Source organism: Rhinolophus sinicus, linkage group LG02 (assembly GCF_036562045.2).
Source record: "Rhinolophus sinicus isolate RSC01 linkage group LG02, ASM3656204v1, whole genome shotgun sequence".
In the NCBI taxonomy this organism is placed as follows: domain Eukaryota; kingdom Metazoa; phylum Chordata; class Mammalia; order Chiroptera; family Rhinolophidae; genus Rhinolophus; species Rhinolophus sinicus.
In genome coordinates this window covers 3,974,828-3,998,699 of record NC_133752.1, presented here as the reverse complement: position 1 = coordinate 3,998,699, position 23,872 = coordinate 3,974,828, and the positions used below count along the sequence as shown (strand labels likewise).

General features: G+C 50.2%; 1 protein-coding gene across 7 annotated transcripts in view; it reads right to left on the bottom strand.

Annotated features, from left to right (window-relative positions):
- Window positions 1-23,872, bottom strand: part of JAKMIP1 (janus kinase and microtubule interacting protein 1) — a 102,477-nt gene that overhangs the window by 37,947 nt on the left and 40,658 nt on the right. For all 7 annotated transcript variants that reach the window (XM_019748183.2, XM_019748185.2, XM_019748182.2 and 4 more), the window contains exons 2-8: window positions 21,835-22,098; window positions 19,091-19,585; window positions 9,122-9,331; window positions 7,882-8,001; window positions 4,728-4,874; window positions 3,652-3,792; window positions 1,844-1,903 (exon numbers count right to left, since the gene is read on the bottom strand). In XM_019748183.2, the coding sequence (XP_019603742.2) occupies window positions 1,844-1,903; window positions 3,652-3,792; window positions 4,728-4,874; window positions 7,882-8,001; window positions 9,122-9,331; window positions 19,091-19,585; window positions 21,835-21,963 (1,302 nt within the window). In that variant the 5' untranslated portion in view covers window positions 21,964-22,098. The remainder of the gene's footprint in view (window positions 1-1,843; window positions 1,904-3,651; window positions 3,793-4,727; window positions 4,875-7,881; window positions 8,002-9,121; window positions 9,332-19,090; window positions 19,586-21,834; window positions 22,099-23,872) is intronic.

Here is a 23,872-nt window from a genome sequence, read left to right as displayed (position 1 = left end):
TACGTTATAAAAAAAAGATGGAGCAGAAGAAGGATTACAGCTGGGGGGGGGGGGTGCGCATTAAAATGCCAACCCCAGCGGCATTGCAGGTGATGAATCACTTTTTACTCCCCAGGTAGTCTATGAGTGGTAAGGTTATACCGCTTCACTTCCATAATAAAAATGTGTTTAGAAATACACAAGTTCTGCTGAACCACTTCCCATTTCTGAGTTTCTAACGTCAGTGCTTAGAGACCCACATCTCCTTGAACTTGACTTGCTCCAAGATTGGGCCTTGGAGCCCCAGATTTGAGTTTGAATCTCGGCCTTGTCAATCGACTTTGTCTCTGAGTTATTGCTGCATTTTAGATCCATACACTTCCTGTAACTGTCAAATGGGAACAATCACTACAACCTCTCAGGGTTGCTGTGAGGATTAAATGAGACGCTGTAAATGACCACTTATCCGAGTGCCCGGGATGTAGCAAATTACTGACCAGCACAGATGAGTGACGTGACCCTGGCTGACACACTCAGCTGTCTCTGGCCACAGAGTGTGTTATACACATTTTTACCAACAGTTAACACCCTTAGATTTTATATAACTTACAGTGTTGTGGGTTGAATTGGGTCCCCCCAAAAAAGATACGCTGAAGTCCTAAACCTCCAGTACCTCAGAACAGGACCTTATTTGGAGATCCATCTGTGGCAGAAGGAATCAGTTAATATGAGGTCACACTAGAGTAGGGTGGCGCCCTGATCCAACATGGCTGGTGTCCTTGTAAGAAGACAGCCATGTGGAGACAGAGACACAGGGAGAGTGGCATTTGATGATGACAGCTGAGGTTGGAGTTATGTAGCTGCAAGACCAGGGAAGCCAAAGATTGCCGGCAAATCACCAGAAGCTGAAAGAGGGAAGGACGGATTCTCCTACAGGTTTCGGAGGGGGCGTGGCCCTGCCAACCCCTTGAGTTTAGACTTCTAGCCCCCAGAACTGTGAAACAATACGTTTCTGTTGTTCTAAGCACCCCCGTTTGTGGCACTTTGTTACAGAAGCCCTAGGAAGCTAATGCACAAGGATTCCCACTTCTCCTGAGAGCCTGGAACACGTGACGCCACCTGGCTCAGTTTTTTATAGCAACTAGTATTTGGGGCCTGGTTAGCCACAGGCCTCACCACTCCCTACAGCCAGCCTGACCCTGAGGCCACATATCTATAGCCATTCAGTGTCACATCTGCATGGCTGTTGTCTTTAGACAAGAGAAGTACTTCTCTCTAACCATACCTCTACCAAAAGATAAACCAGGAGCGTCCGGTTCAAAGCAAAGCAGAGCAGGCCGTCTTCGTGGAAGTGAAAAATATGTTTATGGGGCTAAATGCAAACCAAGCCTTTCTTTAACACCTGCCCTAGTTTGCTGCTTTACATTGCAGCTTGGTCCTGGTTGGCACCTGAGTTTTCCAAGCCCAGCGCTGCTCTCTCTGCCAGGACACTCGGATACCACCTCTATAAATCCACATTTTCCAAAAAGAATACAGTTCTGCTTTGTTCCAAAAAAGCCCAAAGCTCCCGATTTTTCAGTCCAGGATATAAGATGTTAAGAACCAAGCCTGAGTGTCCTTTAAATCCTTCAGGAGGTCTAAGTATTTATGTTTTAATTTTGGGTGAGCAGCGCCTGAGGCCTAAATACAGAATGCGTCCGTAAGGTTTCCATGAATAAATTACAATAACCAGACCCACACCATCAGTTATGTGGCTTTGCGAGAGGGTAGAAATCGGTTTCCACCATCAAATATGCAGAAATGTGAGCGTATCTGCTTGAGGGCCCCCCGCCACGGATGGCTCACCGCCCCCACGCAGGCTCACCTTGGGCAGCTTCAGGCCTTTCCCGCGATGTCTTTTGGAGCGCAAGAGCCGTTCTCTCTCCTGGAAGGAAACACAACTGTTGGCATTTTCAGCCGCCTCACGTCATACCAGCCAAGCCGGCTGGCTCTCGAGGGGCGTGACTTACATGCTGCCATGTCTCCCTGTCTGTACCTGGCACCTGGCATAGGTTAGTAAGTCCAGGCTCTGACACCCAGGTGACAGCTGCTTCTCAGAACCGACAGCTACCAAGCTGCATCCTCTACTCCAGCCCTTAACAGGCCTGGGACTGTCCCGGGGGGTGGAGAAAATGCCAAGATCTGCCGGGTCTGTAAGACTCCAGCCTGTCTGCTTCGGGGCTGGAGGCCGGGAGGCCCTGGGCAGCGCTGAACAGACATCCGCTGGGTCAGGACCGCAGCAGAGTGCGAGAAAGCCTGCGGCTTCGAGCTCAGACGGAGCTGGGGCCCAATCCCCAGGGGCCTCCTCCTGCCAGGAGACACTTTATTTCAGGTTCCTCCTTTGCCATGTGAGGCTAGAACCTGCCCTGCAGTGTCCCCCTAAGAAGGAAACGAGCGACTGCCGGTGCCTGGTGGCTGTTGTCACCAGGATGGCGTTTATAGAGCAGCAGCTGCAGGAGCAGCATTCGGCCTCAGACAAAGCCAGCAAATTCTCTCCTTTCCACACAGTCCTGTTTTTCCCGTTGGCTGCCAGGAAACCCAGAGACAAAATGGTGCTTGGCGTCAGCTCTTATGTCCCACCCATGTGTCCCTCCTGGTCCTGACTGACGCTGCTCTCTTTACTCTCTCTAATCTTATGTGCTTGTTAGTCCTCTTTCGACTTTGTCATCATATTATTGAATGTGTTTTTTCATCTCATGTTACATCAAGTCTATTGTGCAATGAAGCAAAGATGGATGAAAGGAAGGAGGAATGGAAGGAAGGAAGGAGGAGGAAAGGAGGGATGGAGGGAGGCAGGGAGGAGAAGACGGAGGGATGGAGAAATGGCTGGAAAGGATGGAAGGAAAGACAGGAGGATGGGAAGATGGAGGGTGGATGAATGAATTGACGGGAAGATAAATGGAGGGCGGGGTGGGTGGAAGGGAAGGAGGGAGGGAAGATAAAGAGCTAGGCAAACCAAGGGAACTTGACAATTACGCTCAAATCCTTTTCCAGAATTTTGACCACTGGCTTTTCTACTCTTTGAAGACCCATGAACGGAACTGAAACATTCCCTCCCAGGCAAGCAGCGCACACTTTGCTTCTAAGGTCCCACTGGGGCCCACTGTGGAGGCTCCCTTACGACTGGTGCCCTGGCTTCTTCCACAGCGAGCTGCAGCTTTGTCTGGATATAACACTGCACCTGCGTAAGGACCACTCACCACCTCTCTCTCTCCCTCTCTCTCTCTCTCTCAGCAAGCCCTTCAAATTCTGGTCTGAGTATAGGTTCAGGTTCTCAAGTTCATGGTCTGCAATAACCAAGCTAAAAAAAATCAGACTTCTCAGGGCCAGATCATGCCCACCCTGCAAATGCCAGAAGACTCTTCTTAACACTGATGCTGCTTCTTGCGCCAGCAAACCAGGGAGACGATGTGAGAAAAGAGTACCCATGGAAACTGCTGCCAGGCACCACTGGGGCCATTTACCTTAAGTCGAGGCTGCTTTCTGGGAGAATGAAATGGGCAGGTGCCGTCACCAGGATGAGCTGGGTGAGACCCGCCCCACTTCCACAGCGGCACCCTGAAGGCCTGGTGCCACGCTTCACACCCTGTCACTTGGCGTCACACCAAGGCCTGTCACTGAGCACAGACGTACCAGTGAGAGATCGTCGATGACGTGCTGCTGCTCCAGCACTTGCAGCCTCAGGAACTCGATTTCCTGCTCGTCCCTTGTCAGGCTGAGGTCATTCAAGGACGTGTGTCGCTTCAGAGATGCCTGTGAGGACAGCTTTTCTTTCTGCAGCCAGAGGGAGAGAGAGAGAGCACCCTGGGGCTGCTCATCTGACTATGTTTGTTAAGGACCCACTGCGCGCATCAGGGTACGGAGTGTGGGCTCGGTGGGGTACAGGACGGAAGGATGACAGCCACCTAGGCCCCAAGCTGGGCAAGGGCACAGATGCACCAGAACCAAGCCCGAGGCGTGGCTGATGGTGCCCACTGCCGGGAGGAAGGGCTGGGTAGGCACTGGAGGCAGGAGGTGGGCTTCCAAACCCAGCCTTGAAAGCAAGCTAGACAAGGAAGCTGGCAGAGGGAAGCACGCCACACACAGGAATTATACACTTGTCCTGGGCCTGCTAGATTACAGGGAGAACGGTGTTCATCTCTGAGCCTCAGTCTTCTCAGCTGTGAAATGGGGATGACTGACAGACTTTGGGCAACGAACCTCGGATTATTCTATAAACCTGCCCTGATCACAAAGACCAATCATTGTGGTTGGAATATGTGAACATCCCTTATGTGAAGCGCTTAGAGCAAAAACCATCACTATCACACACTGAGCTTCCACGAGAGCCGGCTTTCTGTGAGGCCCATCTGTGCTGTTATCATTCCATCCTCTCGATAACCCCGCAACGCTGATACTTTCTCTCCCATTTCATGGGTGAAGAAACTGAGGAGCAGAGATAAGGAGAGCTGAGTCTACTGGCACAGGAGCTGAAGCACAGACCCTGCTGTCTGACTGCCTGGCACTCTCCCTCCAGGCACAGATGCCCAAGCACCCTAACTTCTAGACAAGTGACAGCGGCAGGGATGGGTGTGGGATGAGACAGCTCCTGAGATTCCTGGGGGAGGTGGCAGGAGCTGTGCCCCGAGAACGTGCACGCAGAGGCCCAGGGGCTCGAGAAGCCCAGACAGACCAGAATTCCGGGCTGGCCCCGGTGGCCGACGGCTTACCATTTCCACGTTCTCTCTCGTGAGGTTCTTGATTTTCTCCTCCATCCTCTGGATGCTCTGCAGAAGGTCCTCGTTCTTCTTGTTCATTCGCTTGTTCTTCTCCACCAGGGGCTTCAGCTGGATCTCCGTCTCACGGGAGCGTTTCAGCTGCAGTATGACAGACACAGAAGGCCGGGCAGCTTTAAGACCCAATGAATGGCTTGCCACACCACAGAGGCCAGCGGAGATCCAACCTGCACCTTCCTCGGGCTGGAGCTGTCACCCTTAGGACCACATTTCCTGGGTGGTGCAAACACCAAAAGGGCCCACAGACATGTACCCCATGTGAGCCTCAAAGGGCCTGATTAAGGCGCGAGAAGCCCCACGTGGGAGGCCCACAGATCTACCACAGGGCAGCCCACTGACAAGTGGCCTGTGCTGTGTCCACTAGCCCACACTTCCTTCACTTGTGGGCATAACCCCCAGAGGTCATGGGTCACATGCATAAATGTCAATCCAGCTACCTAGTTCCTCCTGGTCACCATTCCTCCTCGCGTACAGACCTCAGAAATCTCAACACTCTTCAGATAACACACAACCCCTGGGCCCCACTCCATGCCAGGCTCAGAGCTGGGGTACGGAGATAAATAAGGCGCATGACGCCCCGGGGGGCTCCTCGAGTGCTATGAGCACAGCCCCTGTGACTGGCGGGGTAACCTTCCAGTCTGTCTCGTCTGATCAGCATCAGGGGAGCCTCTCTTGTGCTTAGTGCTGGGGACCAGGTCAAAGGGGTGACATGACAGGGGTGCCATCTCACAGACGTGGGAAGAGGGCACAGACAGTAACAGATGCAAGAACAGAATGAGACAAGGGCCAGTGGGCATTCCGGGCAGGGGAACCAAGCATCCAGAGGTTCCGGTCAGCCAAGAACGGGGCTTGTTCACACAGCTTCACTCAGTGCAGCGGGAACACAGAATGTGGGGTGATGGGCAGAGAAGGGGCGGGTGTGAGGAGACCTGGTATAGGGAACCGGAGAGCTGTCATTTGGTTTCCACCCCTGGCCCCTAAAAGCTTTGAAGGAGAAGCACTCTGTACTTGGTCTGCCTTCTAGAACAATCCGTCACTCTGACTGCTGTGTGGAGGCCAGCCCAGAGAAACAGACATAAGAAATGACAGCAGTGGGTGACAGGGAGCAGGGGCTGGGGAGCCTACCATGCTGCATTCTCCAGCTACATGACCACAGCCAAGTTCTCGGCCTCAGCTTCCTCACCTATAAAGCAGGAATGATGCTAGACCTGCCTCATAGACTTGTTGTGAAAATTAAATGCATAGTAACAGTCTTCGCAGGAATATTTTAATGGATGAAAATTAGAAACAACTATCCATCAACATCGCTACAGCCACAAAAACAGCCAGTGTGTGTGTCAAGCACAAGCCATGTGCTAAAATGGTGGCACGTCCTTTCAGGCCTTCTCTCTCGTTCAAGCCTCACCACACCCCTGGGAGGGGGGCCCCACCCCCATCTCCACAGACAGAGAACCTGACCCCGGGGAGGTGGGCGATGCGCTCAAGACCCCACAGAAAGTGCTAAAACCGAGAATCGAACACAGGGACTAGTGCAGAGGCCGCTTTTAGTCACCAGGCGATGGAAGTGAAGGCAAAACACTCTGATGCTGCCCGCTGAAACATAAAGCGTGCCTTTGACCCACACATTCTACCTCTCGAAATCTACCCACCAATAGAACGGCTCAAGTGAGTAAAAACAGGAATGGATCTTCTGTGAGGCGTTGTTTATAACAGCAAAGAAACCTGAAACAGCCTGAGTTTCCACCAGCATAGGAATGGTTGAATAACCGTGGCAAGGCCACACAACGGAGTGCGATGCAGCCGTTAAAAAGACAAAGGGAGACCTTTACGCATTGAGGGGAGTGTTGTAACCGGTACCTCAAGTGAAAAAAGCAAGTTGCAGAACAAAATGGGGGGGAAGTGAGGGGGCTCCCATTTTGTAACCAAAAAACAACGCAAAAACTCTCTTGTGGTGTCGATATGTTCACATAAGCATTAAAAACATGGGAGAAACACCTCAAAGGTTGACAGCAGTTACCGCGTGCTTTTCAGATGGAAGCAGTGGCAAGCTTATCGATTTTGACTTTAAACACTTCAGTGTGGTATGAATTGTTTTAAGCAGCCTGTAATTTCTTTCTAATCCACTTAGAAAACTATTATGCAGCTCATGAGGAATTTTTTTTTTTAGCTCATGAATACTTAAGTGAAAATGGAGAAATAATATTAAATGTACAGTCTCATTATAGCTATATAAAAATATGCCTTTAAAAATACTAGAAGGAAATTAATTTATTTTGATCCTGTTAAAATTGTGAAGAGGTGACACTTAACACTGTTCATCTCCCATATTTTTCAAATATCATATTGATACACTTACTTTCACAATAAAATTTAGAGTAAACAGAAATGTTATGAGGCATTTGTTAAGAAGTTTATGAATTGACTACCACTACACAAAAATTAGATTAGCTGTTCACCCAGAAAATTTAAATATTCTCAAGAAATTGCTATTTTTTACTAGAGATTTATTTTTTAAGCAGAAATCCATGTTCATTATTTTTAAACTTAGAAACAGGTAAGCTTTTGTGCAAAAGCAAATAGATAAGCAAAAAATAAAAATTATCCAGAATCACACAACCTAAGGCAACTTCCAATATCTAGGATGATGACAAGTATTTTTGTTCTGTAAACTGCTCTTATCATTTAATTGACAGTGAACCAATGTCATGGCAGTTAAATATAATCTGTATCATCATTCCTAATGACTGCACACATCGCTGTATAAATGTTCTGTGATTACTTTGCCCAACACTGAGTTTTGTTTCAGCCTTGGGTGCTGTTATAAACAACACTGCAATGAACATCTGCTCCATACTTGACACTGAACTTCTCCAATTGTCTGCTCAGGATAAATTCCTGCAGAAGCAAAGCGCAGTAACAGGCTCCTTCAATGAGCCTGTGTTGGGATTTTAATCAGAAAGAAATCACAAAGCAAAGAAAGACAGAGGCCTCTGCGTTAACTTTCTGTTTAAGGCACGTTTTGAGGCCCCAGGGCAGCTTCCTCACACCACCCCCTCCAAGGCACCCTCTGTCTCTGGGGGCTGATTACCAGTTCATTCCTCTCATCTGCCAAGAGGGTATTTCTGTCTTCCAACTTCCGAATCACCGAATTCAGCTCAGCAATTTTTAGTTGAAATCGCCGCACATCTCGCTCGTCCATATGTTGATCCTAAAGAGTCAAGATACGAATGTACTTGGAAGAAGCGTAAATGATTCAAAGCATTCCGTGCACCCTTCGCAGAAAGTCTGCAGATGTGCTGGGTGAGCCAGCTCCTCCTTAGGGCTCCTGGAAGTCAAATAATACGGACACCTCCAGCCCTGCCGGTGACTTGCGGGAAGACTTCTCACCTGCCAAGGGCTCCCAAACGTCTGAACGTGATCTCTGGGGACCCTCACGTTCCAGCCCCTGGCCACTGTGCATCCCTTAGGAAGGCCCATCACAGATGTGCTAGGACATTCCTCAGGGGCAGGCAGTGTCCACCTTGCTAACCACTGAAATGCCAGCACCTCACGCGGTGTCTGCACATAGCACGCATGACAGACACTAAGATATTTAGTGAATGAATGAGTGAATGAATGCTGCTTCGGCCTGCTCTGTGCCTGTTAAGTACCAAGTTGCCTCCTGCCTGCTGGCTAAGCTCCTACCGTGTTTCCCCAAAAGTAAGACCTAGCCAGACAATCAGCTCTAATGCATCTTTTGGAGCAAAAATTAATATAAGACCCAGTCTTATTAGACTGGATATAATATAACATAATGTAAGACCCAGTCTTACGTAATATATATTATATAAGACCAGGTCTTATATAATGTAAGACCAGGTCTTATATATTATATAAGACCAGGTCTTATATAATGTAAGACCTGGTCTTATATTAATTTTTGCTCTAAAAGACGCATTAGAGCTGATGGCCTGGCTAGGTCTTATTTTTGGGGAATCGGGGCAGTCACCTTGCAGGACTCATGTCCTGCCCTGATTTCTGAACTCTTACTGTATACCTGGCACGGATGTCTTCATTGCTTTCATTTCAGCTGAGCTCCAAGACCACTGGAGGCGAGGCAGCCAGGTGTCCACCTCTATATCCCCTGAGCCTCGCACTGGGTCTGGCTCATAGAGAACGTCAGCATATTTGGAGAGAAAGGGATCTGAGAGGGAAGGAAGGATGGGCAGATGGATGGAAGGGAGGGAGGGTGGCAGGCAGGCAGGCAGGCAAGCTGACTGGAAGAACGACCAGCAGAAGGAAGGGGGGTGGGTGAGCGCTGAAGCCCCAGGCTGGCCTGAGCGCCTCACCTGGCCACCCATGAGCTCCGCCATGTCCCCGATGCCAGGCGGGAGCTCTCTCTTTGGACTGCTGTGGTACCGCTCAGCCTCCTTGACCTGGACCAGCTGCTCATCCAGAGCCTCCTTCTGAAGCAGCAGCTTCTGGGTCTGACCCGCCTGCACGCCAAGTTCCTTCTCCAGGGCCAGAATCACACGATCTTTCCCTTTGATCTCATCCATCTGAAAAAGAGAAAGAATAAGCAATCCATCACGGGGGCTTGTGACCAGGGAACTCTCTCACTTGCTGGCCTTATGCCCAGCAAAAGGTGAAGCAGTTCCTGGACCCAGGTCAGCTGAACTCAGCAAACTCAGGACACAGAGAAACCACTGTCCATGGCCCAGGCCCTGCTCCCGTCATTGTCCCCTGAGCACAGAGGAGCAGGGAGCTATGGGTTCAAGAACCTATAGAGTCAACCAGACACTTACTCTTGAAATGTATCTATGGTCATGTCTCTTTCGCCTTAATGTAATAAAATCCCGACCGTCCAGGCTCCCCCCTCCCCGCAGCTAAGCTTCTTCACAGAGTGGCCTACTCTCCTTGTTTCCCACTCAGTCACTCCTCAAGCCCCTCCTGTCTGGTCACAGTCCCCACCCCTCCATCAAAATATCTCCTTAAGGTCTCTAATGCTTTCCTGGCCCCAAAACCCACTGGACAATTTTCGGCCTTCCTTCCTTCTCCCCAGCCTCTGACACCGTCGTCACCCACTCCCTGTTTCCTGAACCTGTCCCACTCCGTCCGGCCCTCTGCGATGCCTTCTCAGTTTACATCCTCTTTACAGACTGCCTTGCCGTGGCCACCATGACAGTCTGGAGTGTCCAAGGCTTGGCCCTCCTCCCCGTCTGTCTCCTTTCCCCAGGCAGTGGCGTCCTCGCCCACCACATTCAGTCCCCCATATGTAGCTGACACTTCAATGTACTCCCCAGAGCCACACCGTCCCAGAACCAACTGGCTGCTTGTGAACTCCAAAGGCCCTCCCCCTCTCCACATGCTAACCTCCGCATACGCCCCCGCTCAGTCTTATCCAGCATTCCCTAGGGAAAACCAAGTGGGAAGAAGCTTCAGCCCTGGGCCATATACTGGATTTCAACCCTTTCTGGATACAAAGCCAACAGCTGGGAAACCTCCCCAAAAAGGGCAGTATACTGGGGTGTCACCTCCCCTCCCTGCAATCCAGGTCCTTCCTGGAACCTGAGCTTGTAACCTCATTGGGAAACAGGGTTGTTGCAAATATAATTAGTTAAGATGAGGTCCTGCAGGAGTAGGGTGGGCCTGATGACCAGTGTCCTTACAAGAGGAGAAGAGACACACAGACACACAAGGAGAAAGCACGTGAAGGTGGAGGCAGGGACTGGAGCGATGAGGCCACAGCCCACGTACATCACGGATGGCCAGCAGCCACCGGAAGCTGGAAGCAGCAGGAAGGATGCTTCCTGAGAGCCTGAGGGGCGCCCGGCCCTGCCCCCACCTTGATCTTGGACTTGTGGCCTCCAGAGCTGGGCGAGAATACATTTCTGTTGTTTTATGCCACGAAGCCTATTAAGGCAGCACCGGCAAACTAATACAAGTGCCCCTCACACTCAGCACACTCACAAAGTGGGATCGATTCAAGTTCATTGTAATCTGAAACTCTGCCTTTGAATCATACACCACAAATTCAGACACAAACCGCCACAGCACAGGATTCCTGGGCTGGCAACTGACGGATGCGAGTGCAAATCCCCACCCCATCTGCTGTGTGACTGTGGCCGGGTTGGGCCACCTCTCTGAGTCAACCTCAGCATCTGTGATGTGGGGATACTGAGAACACTCTAGAGCCTACCCTGTCTGTCCAATTGTGGGGAGATTTGGATCAACCACAGAAAGAATTCAGCATAGAGCCTGGCATCTTATAAGCATGCCACCAATTTAGTTGTCACCATTACTCTATTTTAGATCCTGGTTAACAGAAGACTATTTTACGTAAATAAAATTTACATTTTATTTTATGTAAAAAGCTGATAAATATGCGATGTGATTAAAAAAATATGGTGACTATTTAAACAAAAAAAATTTATTACAGTAAAAGACACATTGCCATTAATCCCCTCAAAATACCACCCCCCCTCACTTTGAACACACTTATCCCATCGTTCTTGCCACTTTCTGAAGCAGTTCTGGAAGTCCTCTTTCATTAGTGTCTTTAGTTGCGCTGTCGTGGCTGCCTCGATGTCCTGAATCATTTTGACTTTGGGGAAGAGCCAGAAGTCGCAGGGTGCCAGATCCAGTGCATAAGGTGGATAAGGACACACTGCAATGTTTTTATTTGACAGAAAATGCCTTACCAGAAGCGATGTGTGACACGGAGCGTTGTCATGATGGAGGATGAAATAAAGACACTCATGAAAAAAGACTTCCAAAACTGCTTCAGAAAGTGGCAAAAACGATGGGATAAATGTGTTCAAAGAGAGAAGTACTTTGAGGGGGATTAATGGCAATGTGTCTTTTACTGTAATAAGTTTTTTTTGTTTAAAACATTCACCATATTTTGTGATCACACCTCGTATGATTGAGATTATACAAGGAGGGGGAAATGGTAACCCCCAAATCCAGACTAGGAGATTTTTAAAACAAAACCCTGCTGTTCTGACAAGCTCTCGAGGGCTCCTTTCTTTGGAAGAAAACAGAATGTGCCCCTTCCCTTCACGTCTCCAACCGCAGGGACAATCTCCTGGGTCTCCAGCCAAGGTGTGCCTAGCCCAGTTTCTCCTAAGCAACTGCAGAGTGTGCCCGCTGCGCCCCCTGGTGGCGGTCAGCCAGCAGCTTCCGCTTTGGCCAGGTGCCCTGCGTGAGTAGGGAGAGATCCCCACTGTGGGGAAGAATCCTTAGGGCTGCAGAAAACATGGCTGCCAGAAGCAAGAAGGGTTAAGTGAAGGAGTTCATTAATTCCAACCATTCAAACATGCTTTCATTAACTCAACAAATACTGAGCCGAGAGCCATCAATGGGTGCTAGCAAATATAGGTAAGCAAAACAGATCAGGGCTCCTGCCCCGCAAGCCTCTGTTCTAGAGGGGGAGGTAGACAGAAACATAAATAAGTCAACACTGTAGTAGATCAGAGAGTGAGTGCTGCTAGGAGAAAAAGAGAAGAATCAGTGGAGCCAGCTGGGGGGCGTCGCAAGTTAAGAGGGTCCCAGTCTGTCCTCCTCAGCACCCCGGCGGCACACTTCTGGCTTTGCACTAGAGCCCAGAAGTGCAGTGCCCACCACTGCATTTTGCTAGCCCCTCCCACAGAAAAGCAGCAGCACTGCAAGCAACACATCTCTGGGATCCCAGATTTTCAACCTACAAGAGCAACAATTCCCCACTTATCCCAGTAGTGAACAGAGGGCTTACACCCCGTCACATGGCAAAGGTTCCTAGAAAACATTCTCCACTATCAGAGACTGCGTCCAGGAACGGGTGGACAATGAGGAATATATACTGCAGCCAACATTTTTAGATTGTTACATTTCTCCAGCCAGAGTCCGGAGGTTAGGAGACTTGCCAAGCTCCTACAGCTAACAGCATGCACCCTCACTAGTTGTTGAATTTGTGTCTGGCCCCCAGACTGGGCTCCTAGGGATCCTGCCCGGCCCTCAGGATCCTGATGAAGCACAGCTCTCTGACACTGAGCTTCCCACACTCCCCCAAAACACACCACCTGAGTGTGTGAGCGAGCATTCCTCAGTTGCCTGGCTGCACCCATTTCCCTTCTCCCACATTCCCAGGCTCAGCATGTGGTTTAGGAGAGGGGTGGGGCTGAAACCACTCCAAGTTCCCAGGGCAGACCCTGATTGGCTCACATCACCTGCATGTCCCCACCTCCTGACAGTAATTGGTTCAGGGATGGGGACATGACCCAATCAGAACCAATGGCCTGAAGAGGGTATTGCTAGAACTGTCCTGTTTCTCCTTAGGAGCTAAGAAAGAGAATCTCGCTGCCTCTGGACTGTGTTGTGTGAGGATATGGGGTCTGGCACAGGAGTGGCATCTCACCAGCACACCGGGAGAGCCCAGAGCCCGGGAATGATACAGCATGAGGAGCGCAGAGCCCAAGAAATCTGGGTCCTAGGTGACATCGTTAGTGCCAGTGACGCTGCACCTGAAGCAAATCCTCACTTACGAGGAGAGCCCACAGACTCTCACGGGTCAAGCTGATGTGAGGTGGAATTTCCTCATTTGCAACCAAAAGATCCCAACTGACGCAGACTTGGAGAAAGAACGTGAACTGGACGATGGCTCTCATGTCTCTTACATGCTAGTGTGAGCTCAGAACGACATTTGTACTAGAGACACATGCTGTCGCTCTCAGTCTTCAAAGACCCTCAAAGCAGATATTATTTACCTGTTCATACACAAGCTTGAGGCCCAGAGAGGAGAAGCCGCCCGTGCCCTAGTTAGCAGTAGAACCATGATTCAAACTCGGGTCGGCCTCCCCAAAACTCTCCCTGTGCCCTCTGCCCACAGGCACAGAATCTCGTCACTTTCTGCAGTCACACCACCAGGAGATTCATCTCAGTGACAGCCTTAGTTCAGCAGTGGCTCCCAGCACGCCCGCCAGTTTGTGAATAATTTTGTGAGCTCCTCTTCACCGCCAAGCTTGGGGAATCAAAGAAGGAAGCAGAGGCTGCTCCCCCACATCCATTCCCACGCTCCTCCTTGATACCTGTAGCCGGTGAAGTATCCCCCAAAATTTTGTGCCCACAGGAAAATCAGAAAGTGCTCTCCTTGGGAAATAGGGTCTTTACAGATGTGATTACGATGTAAGTTAAGGTCATTCCAGATGAGGGTGGGCCCCAGACCCACTGAACGGTGTCCTTATCAGAAGAGGACAAGACACAGACACCCAGGGGAGGAGCCAGCCACGCGGAGACAGAGACAAGCGCGGAGCACTGGGATTGCCAGCCACCCCCAGAAGCTGCAAGAGGCAGCAAGGCTTCCTCCCTGCAGCCTTCAGAGGGCACATGGTCCTGTCTACCCCGTGATTTCGGACGTCCAGCCTCCAGAACTGTGAAGGAATAAGTTCCTGGTGTTTTAAGCCACTGAGTCTGTGGTCATTTGTGGCCACCCTAGGACACCAGTCAAGTGCCACACCAGGATTTGCTAGGACCCGCCGTGTATCGCGCACTCAGGGGAAGGACTGCATCCCCAAGCCCCTTGCATCTAGGTGAGGCTAAGTTTGGCCACAGAGGTGAAAGTGGAAGTGTATGGACCTTCCAAAGAGAAAGGTGTTCTTAAATAAAGACTCCCACGCCCTCCTTCACCTTCTTCATCTACTACCAACCTGGGACGAAGACGGCCGGCGCTCCATGGCGATGAGGGGCCACGAGGGTCATGGGCACATCCCAGGGCCCCTTCTGAGGGGAAAGCTGGGAGGACCTGTGTTCCTCACTACTCTGTGGAGCCCCGCCATGGCCCTTTCTAGACTCTGCACACGAGAGAGAAACAACTTCCAGATTTGAAGCCCCTGTGCATTGTGGGAGCTGTCTGTCACATGCAACCAGACCTGATCCTAACCGGTCTGAGGAATGTGTCCAGAAACCAGTGTTCCTGCCCCAGTTTGAGCGTAACTGCCCTTTCTCCCTGACTTTTCTTAGGAGGCATGTTAAACATGGAAGCGGAAGTCTGAAATCCTTTTTGCATTTCTAATCCAATCCAGCCGACAAGGAAATGAAACGCAGCCCACCTCCCTTCCGAGCACGTTGCCATAAGCAACAGGCCTGCCTGAGGAGTGACACTGAGCAACAGGATAACAGGAGAAACAGACGTTTGTTCTTTTCACTCTGTTCTCCTAGGTGGGCCGTTGTAAGTGAAAACCACACACACTGAAAAGACCTGAAGTGGGAACATTTGTGTTCAGCACTGAAAGGGAAACTGACCCCATATCCTTGGTACATTTTAAATCAAGCTCAGTCTCTTATGCAAATACTAAATTTTTCCCATTTTACTTACCTTAAATTTGTTTCCTCTCATAGACACAGACAATAGTTTAGTGGTTACCAGAGGGTAAGGGGGGGTGAGGGGTGGGGGGTGGGAGATGAAGGTAAGGGGGATCGAATATATGGTGATGGAAGGAGAACTGACTCTGGGAGGTGAACACACAATGGGATTTATAGATGATGTAATACAGAATTGTACACCTGAAATCTATGTAATTTTACTAACAATTGTCACCCCAATAAATTTAATTTTAAAAAAAATTTGTTTCCTGTAACAAAGGAACACATTTTACAGGTCTCATATTCCAGAAACTACAAACTGCTGTTAGATGCTTTAGTTCACTTCATTCTCATAACCCTGGGGCAGACATGCGATTAGCCCCATTTTGTAGATGAAGCACCAAAGGTTCAGAGACAGTAAGCAACTTGATTAGGGTCACCCAGCGAACAAGTGGGGGAAGGTGGATTCACCCAGAGCAGACTGTCTCCAAAGGCTTCTCTTCCCATCGTGTGATAACGCCTCCCCTAGACACACGCGTGCACACGCACACACACACACACACACACATGAAGAAAAAAGGGGCTGAAGAATACTCTGAGAACTCAGGGCTGGTATATGCTCAGATTGTCTATAAGTTAGAAACTTGAATCAGCATGTCTCTTCTGCCATTCCCAGTGCTAGACTGTTAAGACGTGAACTGATGGTCGGCCACTCACTGGGTGACCAGTCTAGATCTGGACTGGATGGACTGCATGGAGACTTCTAGCTGGATGGAGACTTCGAAAAGTCACTCTGCCTCCAGTCCGTAAATCTCTTACTACGACGTCTCCCACAGAGGGCTCCCAGCCTCTACTTACACACTCCCCATGCCGGGGCACTCACTACCTCCCCGGGAAGCTCATAGCTCTACCCTCTGAAGCCTTTGGAATCTCAGATACTGAGGGCGGGAAATGAGTGAACACGTCCTCCGACAAAGAAAGAAAAGAGAGCCCTGCGCCCAAGAAACACTCTCCGTGCCTGTCACCCTCGCATCCTGCTCCTTACCTTCCTAGCCACCGTCACCTGAAGAGCACGTTCCAGGCATGGTGGGATCTCGGCCAGCCTAGCACCTGGCACCCAGAGGAGCTCGGTACCGTCCGTGAGTGACCACCTGGTCACAGGTATCTGCTTTTTGAAGTCCTAGGTATTTACAGGTCTTCGTGCTCTACTGCAAATGGTATTTTTTTAAACTTTCATTTTCCAATTGTTCATTGCTATTACAACAGAAACAATTAATTTTTGTGTATTTACTTTCTATCTAGAGACCTTGTTAAAGTCACTAATTCTAATAGTCTGTAGAGTCTCTTGCATTTTCCACAGCATCTGCAAGTAAAGACAATTTTCCTTCCTTTTTGTCCAATCTTCTAATCTTTTATTTCATTTTATTGTCTTGTGTGTTAGAAGTCCTTGACAGTATAATACTGAATATAAGTGGTGACAGTGGACATTTTGTTTTGTCCTTAAATTCAGTGGAAAATGTTCAATATTCCATCATTAGGTAGGTTGTTAATAGATTTTTGATAGAACCCTTTTCAGACAAGGGAAATTCCACTCTATTCCTAATTTGCTGAGAGTTTATATCATGACATTGAATTTTATTGAAATGCTTTTTCTGCATCTAGTTAGATGATCATACGGGCTCTCCTTCTTTATTCAATTACTAGTTGAATTATTTTCACTGGTTTCAGAATATTAAACCAATCTTTGTATTCCTAGAATAAACCCTACTTGGTTATGACTTATTAGCCTTTCTATATGTTGCTGGGTTTGATTTAATTCCTTATTGTTAATACCTCTGTGTCTGTGTTCATAAGAGATCATCTAAAGATTTTCTTTTCTTATAATATCATTCATTGGTTTTGAGTATCAGAATTACACTGGCTTCATAAAATGAGTTAGAATACATTCCCTATTTCTCTATTTGCTGGAAAAGTTTGTGTAGAATTAGTTTAATTTCTTCCTTAAATACTTGGAAGAATTTACCTGTTAAGCTATCTGGCTTTAGGCTTTTCTTTGTGGGAAAATTATTACTTACAGACTTAATTTCTTTAATAGCTATAGGACTACTCTGATTTTCTATTTCTTACAGTGTCAGTTTTGGTAAGTTGTACTTGCTCAAGGAATATATCCATTTCATCCAAGTTTCAAGTTTATTGGCATATGCTGTTCATAAGGTACTGTTATTAGCTTTTTAATGTCTACAGGAGCTGCGATAGTGCCCCTTTTACATTCTTTATACTGGGGATTTGTAGTGTCATCAGTATTGTTAGGGGTTTATCAATTTATCAACTTTCATTACTTCTGAATGTGTCAGTTTTCTTTATTGAGTTACTGCAATGATCCCTGCTCTGTACCATTTCCTTCATTCTGCTTTCTTAGAGTTTAATTTGCTTTCTTGTTCTTTCTTCTTGAGATGGAAGCTTAGCTATTTTATTTTCAGCATTTCTTCTTATAGTCTAAAATATGTTCTGCTCTAAGGACTGATTTAATTACAACCCACACATTTCGAAATGTGCTCATTTTTTATTAAGTGTCATGTCCCCTTGAAAAGAACAGTATTCTGCAGCTCCTGGAATACTGTATTCTGTCAGCTCAGTTCAAGTTGGTTGATTGTGTCGTTTACATTTTGTATATCTTTTTCATGTATTCTCTGTACGTTGTCACTTGCTGAGATAGGTGAGCTGTTCTCCAACTACAATTGTGGATTTGTCTATTTCTCCTTTTAGCTTTGATAATGTTTTCCTTTTATACATTATTAAGAATTGTCCCTCCTTGTCTTTAGTGTTACTATTTGCTTAAACCTTAACATTAATGCCACCAGCCCAGCTTTCTTTGGTTGGTGCTCGTGTGATACGTCTTTTCCCACCCCTTTAAGTTCAATCTAACTGTGTCTTCATAATTAAGATGTATCTCCTGTCAATATCACTGGTGTGGTGATTGTTGAATCTAGTCGGAGAATCTTAGCTACTTGGGTTTTTAGCCTCCTGCACTATACAGGTTCAAAGTCTGACAAATGTTTTGAGGGGCAGATGGGGGTGTGTTTGTTGCAGGTCCCCTCCCTCTGGCGAGTGTTATCTCCTGAGTACAGGAGATTTCATGCTGCCTTTCCATCCTGGCTCACTGCCGACCCCAACACCCCAGAACTCGATAAACAGTCTATGGTGCAAACTGGCCTAGTGTTGGGGGCACCACTAGTTATTTGTCTTTCATGCCAACCCTGAGAGATGCCAAAAAGTCCTACTCACCCCCGTCACCCCCAGTGGACTCTCTTAGGGAAGCCCACCCCAGCCCCCGTCCAGGATCGGCAAACGCCCCAGGAGGAGAGTGGCTGGCTGTCCTCAGCCACCTGGGAAGACCTCTTTCTCCTTCCCTTTGAAATGTGTGTTCATCTGGACCTCACAGCTTCCACAACTCCCCAATCTTTAAAAACAGGATTGCTTGCTCTGTACTCTTTCTCTCGTAGTTGTAACAAGATGGCTGGCCTGTCCCAACCTACCACATCTTACCTGGAAGTGTCAGTCTGCTCCAGGTTTATGAATTCAATGAATAAGTATGTGCCTAGTACTTTGATATACTATCACTGTCCTTTCTTATAAGAACCCTGCTCATTATCTGCTAACCTCATTTTACAAGTGAGAAACTTCTGCTCCTGAGCAGTCGGGTGATCCACCAAGGATGAGGCACCGAGAGAGAAGAGACCGGCCACCCAAAGCCTCCTTGCCACACCTAGGATAGCAGGGACTTGGCTGGAAGCCCTGGGCCCAGAACGACGCCTGGAGTGCAGCGGGTTCTCACAACTCCGAGGCTACGGCACGTGCGGAAGGAAAGGACGCAGAAGTGGGGGAAGAACGGGTGCAGGCGCGCAGGCGGAGAAGCAAGGGCGCGCGCAGGCGGAGAAGCAAGGGCGCGCGCACGCAGTACGCAGCAGCGCGGTACGTACCAGCCTGCGGATGTCGCGCTCGCACTCGCGCTTGATGCGGTGCACCTCATCCTGGTGCTCCTGGTAGGCGGCGCGCAGGTCGGCCGCCTTGGTCTTGTCGGCCTGCATGCAGTTGCTGAGGGCCTCCTCCGCCTGCTTGCGCGCCGCCTTGAGCTCCAGGATCTCCTGCTGCAGCCGGAGGCGCTCGCCGTCGAAGGTCTTGCGCGCCTCCTCGCGCGCCTCGGCCAGCAGCGCCGTCTTGACCTTGTCCGCGGCGCCGTCGCGCAGCACGTTCAGCGTGGCCTGCAGCCGCTGCAGCTCTCCCTCCTTGATCTTGGCCGTGCGCGCCGCCTCCTGCTCGTGCTGGCGGATGAGCATCTCGCGCAGCGCCTGCAGCTCCTTGGTCTTCTCCTCGTGCAGCTTGGCCCTGAGCGACGAGATGTAGGCCGTGTGCCGCCGCTGCTCCTGCTCGCGCTCCAGCTTGGCCTCCTGCAGCCGCTCACGCAGTTTGCCCACCTGCAGCCGAGACAGCCCGTCAGGGTCAGGGGTGGGGTCACCTCCCCAAGTACCTTCGTGCCTGCCGGCCCCTGAGCCCCTCCCCGGGTCCCCACTCCAGTCCCCCCTTCTGCCACCCCCATAGTCCTGGCCCTCATCAGCCTCACCCAGAATTTTTCCTACTATTTTCTTGAGATTGTTCCTAGAGGTGGAAAAACATCTAAAGATGTTGGAGAGGAAAGTCAAGACTTTGACTTCCCTTCCAATTCAGAGATTTACCTTCAAGAAAGGGCAGTTTATCAGTCACAAAACACGCCCAGCAGAAACCATCACTCTCACTAAACGCTGAACAAATTTTAAACCAGAAATACATTTGCAGTGCCCATGTACTGGACTCTGCAGCTAGAGGAGACTGGCAGGTGGAGACAGAGAGGGGCGGGCAGGAGCTGTCACTGTTGAGCTGCCACCCGCCTGGGCTGGGGGCTGCAGCTCTCACTGCCCCAGGAGGGAGGGAACTCTGATTTGCTGCAAGGCAGAGGAGGCTCACAAATGCTTCAGTGACCTGCTCGGGTGGGGAGCCACCAAGGGCAGAGCCAGACTTCACCCCAGGCACCTGGCCCCAGAACTGGTGTTCTGCAGATGCCAGCTGCCAACCCCACCTGAGTGTATTCGTGCAATCAGCAAACAACTGAAAACCTTATTTGTAAAATGTGCCAACGGAGTATTTTCTTAATACACTCCCAAATGCTTTATTTGACCTTTTCATTTCAAACATTGCACAATATACATGTTCCCCAGGAACCCTTTACAATCCATTTGTTTTCTAAATAATAATACCAATCTCCTAAGAACTGAAACACATGGCCTCCCATGGGCCAGCTGCTTCCATGGGAAACGGCAGCACTGCCCCCAGACCCCACTGTTTGTAGCGTATCAACATGTTGAAATTCATTTCAGGCCAGGGGTTTCACAATGTCAGCTGGGTGTCGCGGAATCCTTCCTTATAACAGACAGCAGGGAGAGAAGCAAATCAAACCAGGCAAAGACAAGTCAACGTCCCTTCACGTCAAACAGTCACGATCACAGAAATAACACCAGTGACCGGCCAGTGTCGGGCCCGCCTCACCCAAAGGCTGGAATCAGAGTCCTTTCCCAACGGACTGAGTTCCAGGAAGCCAGAAATGTAAATGTTGACCGTGATCGTTCAGTGAGGGACTAAATGCCTCTGACATTCTCCTTTCTAGGAGGCAACACTGTCCCGACTTTCCAGTTGGTGCTGCCGGTGGTCTGCAGTCAGAAGGACGCATCAGGTCAGACCCCGAATCCGCAGCGAGGGCCACCCATGGGGAGGCAGCCTGTGACGGGGAAGCACAGGCTGGGGTGCCCATAGGCCCGGTCCCACTCAGTGCCACCTCCTACAACTGTGCCGCCTGCTGTCACGGGCTGAATTGTGTCCCTCAAAATTCCTATGTGGAAGTCCTAACCCCCAGGACCCCAGAAGGTGACTGCATTTGGAAAAACAGGTTACATCGTAGGGGGTGGGCCCTAATCCAATGTGACTGATGTCCTTATAAGAAGAGATTAGAACACAGACACACATAGAGATCAGACCATCAGATGTTTATGACGACCTTAAGCTGGGCGGTTCTTACGGCACCATGTTCCATATGAGAAATTCTCCAGATGAGAAAATGAAGGTCTGGAGACTTTGTTACTCGTCCAAGATGGTAAAGCGTCAGGGGCCAAGGTGAGGTTTGAAGCCAGGTCTGTGCGATTAGAAAGCCTGGCTCCTCCCACTGTGATAGGCTGCCCGTCATGGCTGCACTTTAACCGGACGCCTACAGTATGGCCGGCACCCGACCAGGCATTGTACTGTATTGACTGGCTCTAAAGCTCAACCCCTCCCCACACACATGAGCAAAACAGCCCCGTCACAGAGCCACGCGCCCTTCCAAGCTCTTCATGGACGTTCACCTCCTAACTCCCATCACAAGCCCGTCAGGTGGTACTGTCATGACCCCATCTTGCAGGTGAGGGTAATTATGCAGGGAGAGTTACGTGGCTGGCCCAAGGTCACTGTAAAATGTGGTGGGAGCAGGATTCACACCCAGGTGGTGTCTGTACCAGCACCACTGATTTAGACATACTTTGATAAGGGGCAGGCTAAGGCTCAGAGAGATGGGGTGCCCACCCCACCCCAAGAACATGCCCTCCATACATACCCCAGGAGTGCCCACCCCTCTGTCGAGCCAGAGGCCCGCCACCCCCACCTTGCTCTTTTCCTGCTGGAACTCGATCTGAATGTTGGTCAGCTTGGCCCGCAGCTCCTCGTTGGCCATTTGCACCGCGTCCGTCTCCATCTCGGGCTTCTCGCCCTTGCTCCGGCCTTTCTTGGACATGCTTCTTCTCAACTGAGATGCTCAGAATCCACGTTCACGCCCACCAGCCAGCAGGCGCCACAACCAGCTCCACCGTGCTAAGCAGTGGCACAGGACTCAGCTCTTCCTCCACGTAAACCACCATCACTTGGGAACCTGGGGGAGGAGGAAAGCCAGGTTAGCAGAGACAGAGACAGAGAAACCGAGAATGGGGCTGGTTGCCCTTTGCCTGGGGCACACAAATGCAGCAGCAGCATTTGCTCAGGCCTCGCCAGCTGGGCCAGGCACTCGCTTACCGTGAGGCTGCCCCACCATTCACTGACCAAGTGTTTCTCATCACTGACCAAGTGTTTCTCAAAGTGGGGCTGCCTCAGAACCACCTGGAAGCTTGTTAAGGCACAGAGTCCTGGGCCCACCCCCAGAGGATCTTATTTGCATTTCTCACAAGCTCCCAGGTGCTGCTCCCAGGGGACCACACCTGGCGTAGCTCCATCTGGCCCAGTCCTGCCCTCATCAACATGAGACTGAACCGAGGGTCCTTATGACTTTGATTGAATTGAGCTTTAAATCCTAGCCCGAAAAATTATATCCCTCTCTCTATACCCGAGACCCAGCCTTTCCCCCGACAATCAGCAGCCCCCCCACCCCCAGGCAGCAGAAGACAGTAGCCCAGACCTGACTAACGGCCACAGGGTCCGGACCTCTGGCGGGATAAAGATAACGTCTTGACCTAAGTTATGTTTCAGCTCCCGAGCCCTACAGGGGAATGAGGCCTGGGCTACTTTCCCATGAGACCGGAGAGAGGGATACTGGAAACAACCTCAAAACTGTCCTCAAGACTTGAGGAAATGATTTATTATCTTATCTCACCTCTGACCAGTCGGCTCCCAGCACAGCCCTGAACCCCTAAGTCACGGGGTTCTGTGACTTTGCCCCATAGAATCTGTAACCAACATGGTATCAGGGAGTTCGGGCTTCTGAGCATTGGTTCCGTTCACCAGGTGCCATTCATCAGTAAAACAGCCAATATTTCTCCACTGCAACTCTTGGTGTTTAGTGTTTGGCTCTGCTGGCGCTGCGTGGACGAGCTCTTTCTGTTCCATCACAAGACTACACCAGCTAAGCACCCTGGGGACTGCAGTCTGCAAAGGTCAGTGAGCCTCAGTCACCCGGGGTGCTTCTGTCAAAAGGGGGAGGGGGAAGGAGGTGCCGTGCTCTAAGCTTGAGGCTGTGGAGCGCCAGAGATCCTGGATGTTCCATCCGCACCCCCAGGTGATTCTGGAGCCGGGTCTGAGGACCACACTCAGAAAATCGAACTTTTAGGCTTCATAAAGTTAGTGGTTCCCAGCCCCGGCCGCCTAGACTAGCACAGCGCCTCACCCCGAGCCGCTAGCTCTGGGCCCAGCGGAGGTGCCTCAGCCAGCCCAGGAGAACAGTGAAGGCGCCCGGAGGAGGTGACAGCCAAGCACAGCACCTGTGGTCCCTGCAGGCTTCTGTCCCTGCCTGGCCAGGGCCGAGCTGGTCACCTATCAGTGGGGGTGCCCCTGATAGGCTAACGGCCCCTCCACTCATATTCCCCTGAGGGACCCCCAGACCTGCAATTTGGTTAGGCTGCCCTCAGAGCCCACAGGGTGGCAACGCCAGAGCCCTACAGTCAGGCCTGGAATTACAGCTAGTACCCACACATCCTGGAGGCCACACCTATGTCCCTTCTCATTAATCAGCACAGCCGCCCTACAGTGCCTGATGTCACAGACGGGCAAACTGAGGTACACAGAGGCTGAGTGCTAATGATGGTCACACAGCCAAAATGAGGACATAAGAGTTAACCCGGTCAAGGTCCACAGCTGAAGTACCGAGCTGGACCAAACCCAGACTCCCAGCTCTGAGCACTGCAGGGACAGAAGCCCACACTGCTCTGCTTCCTTCC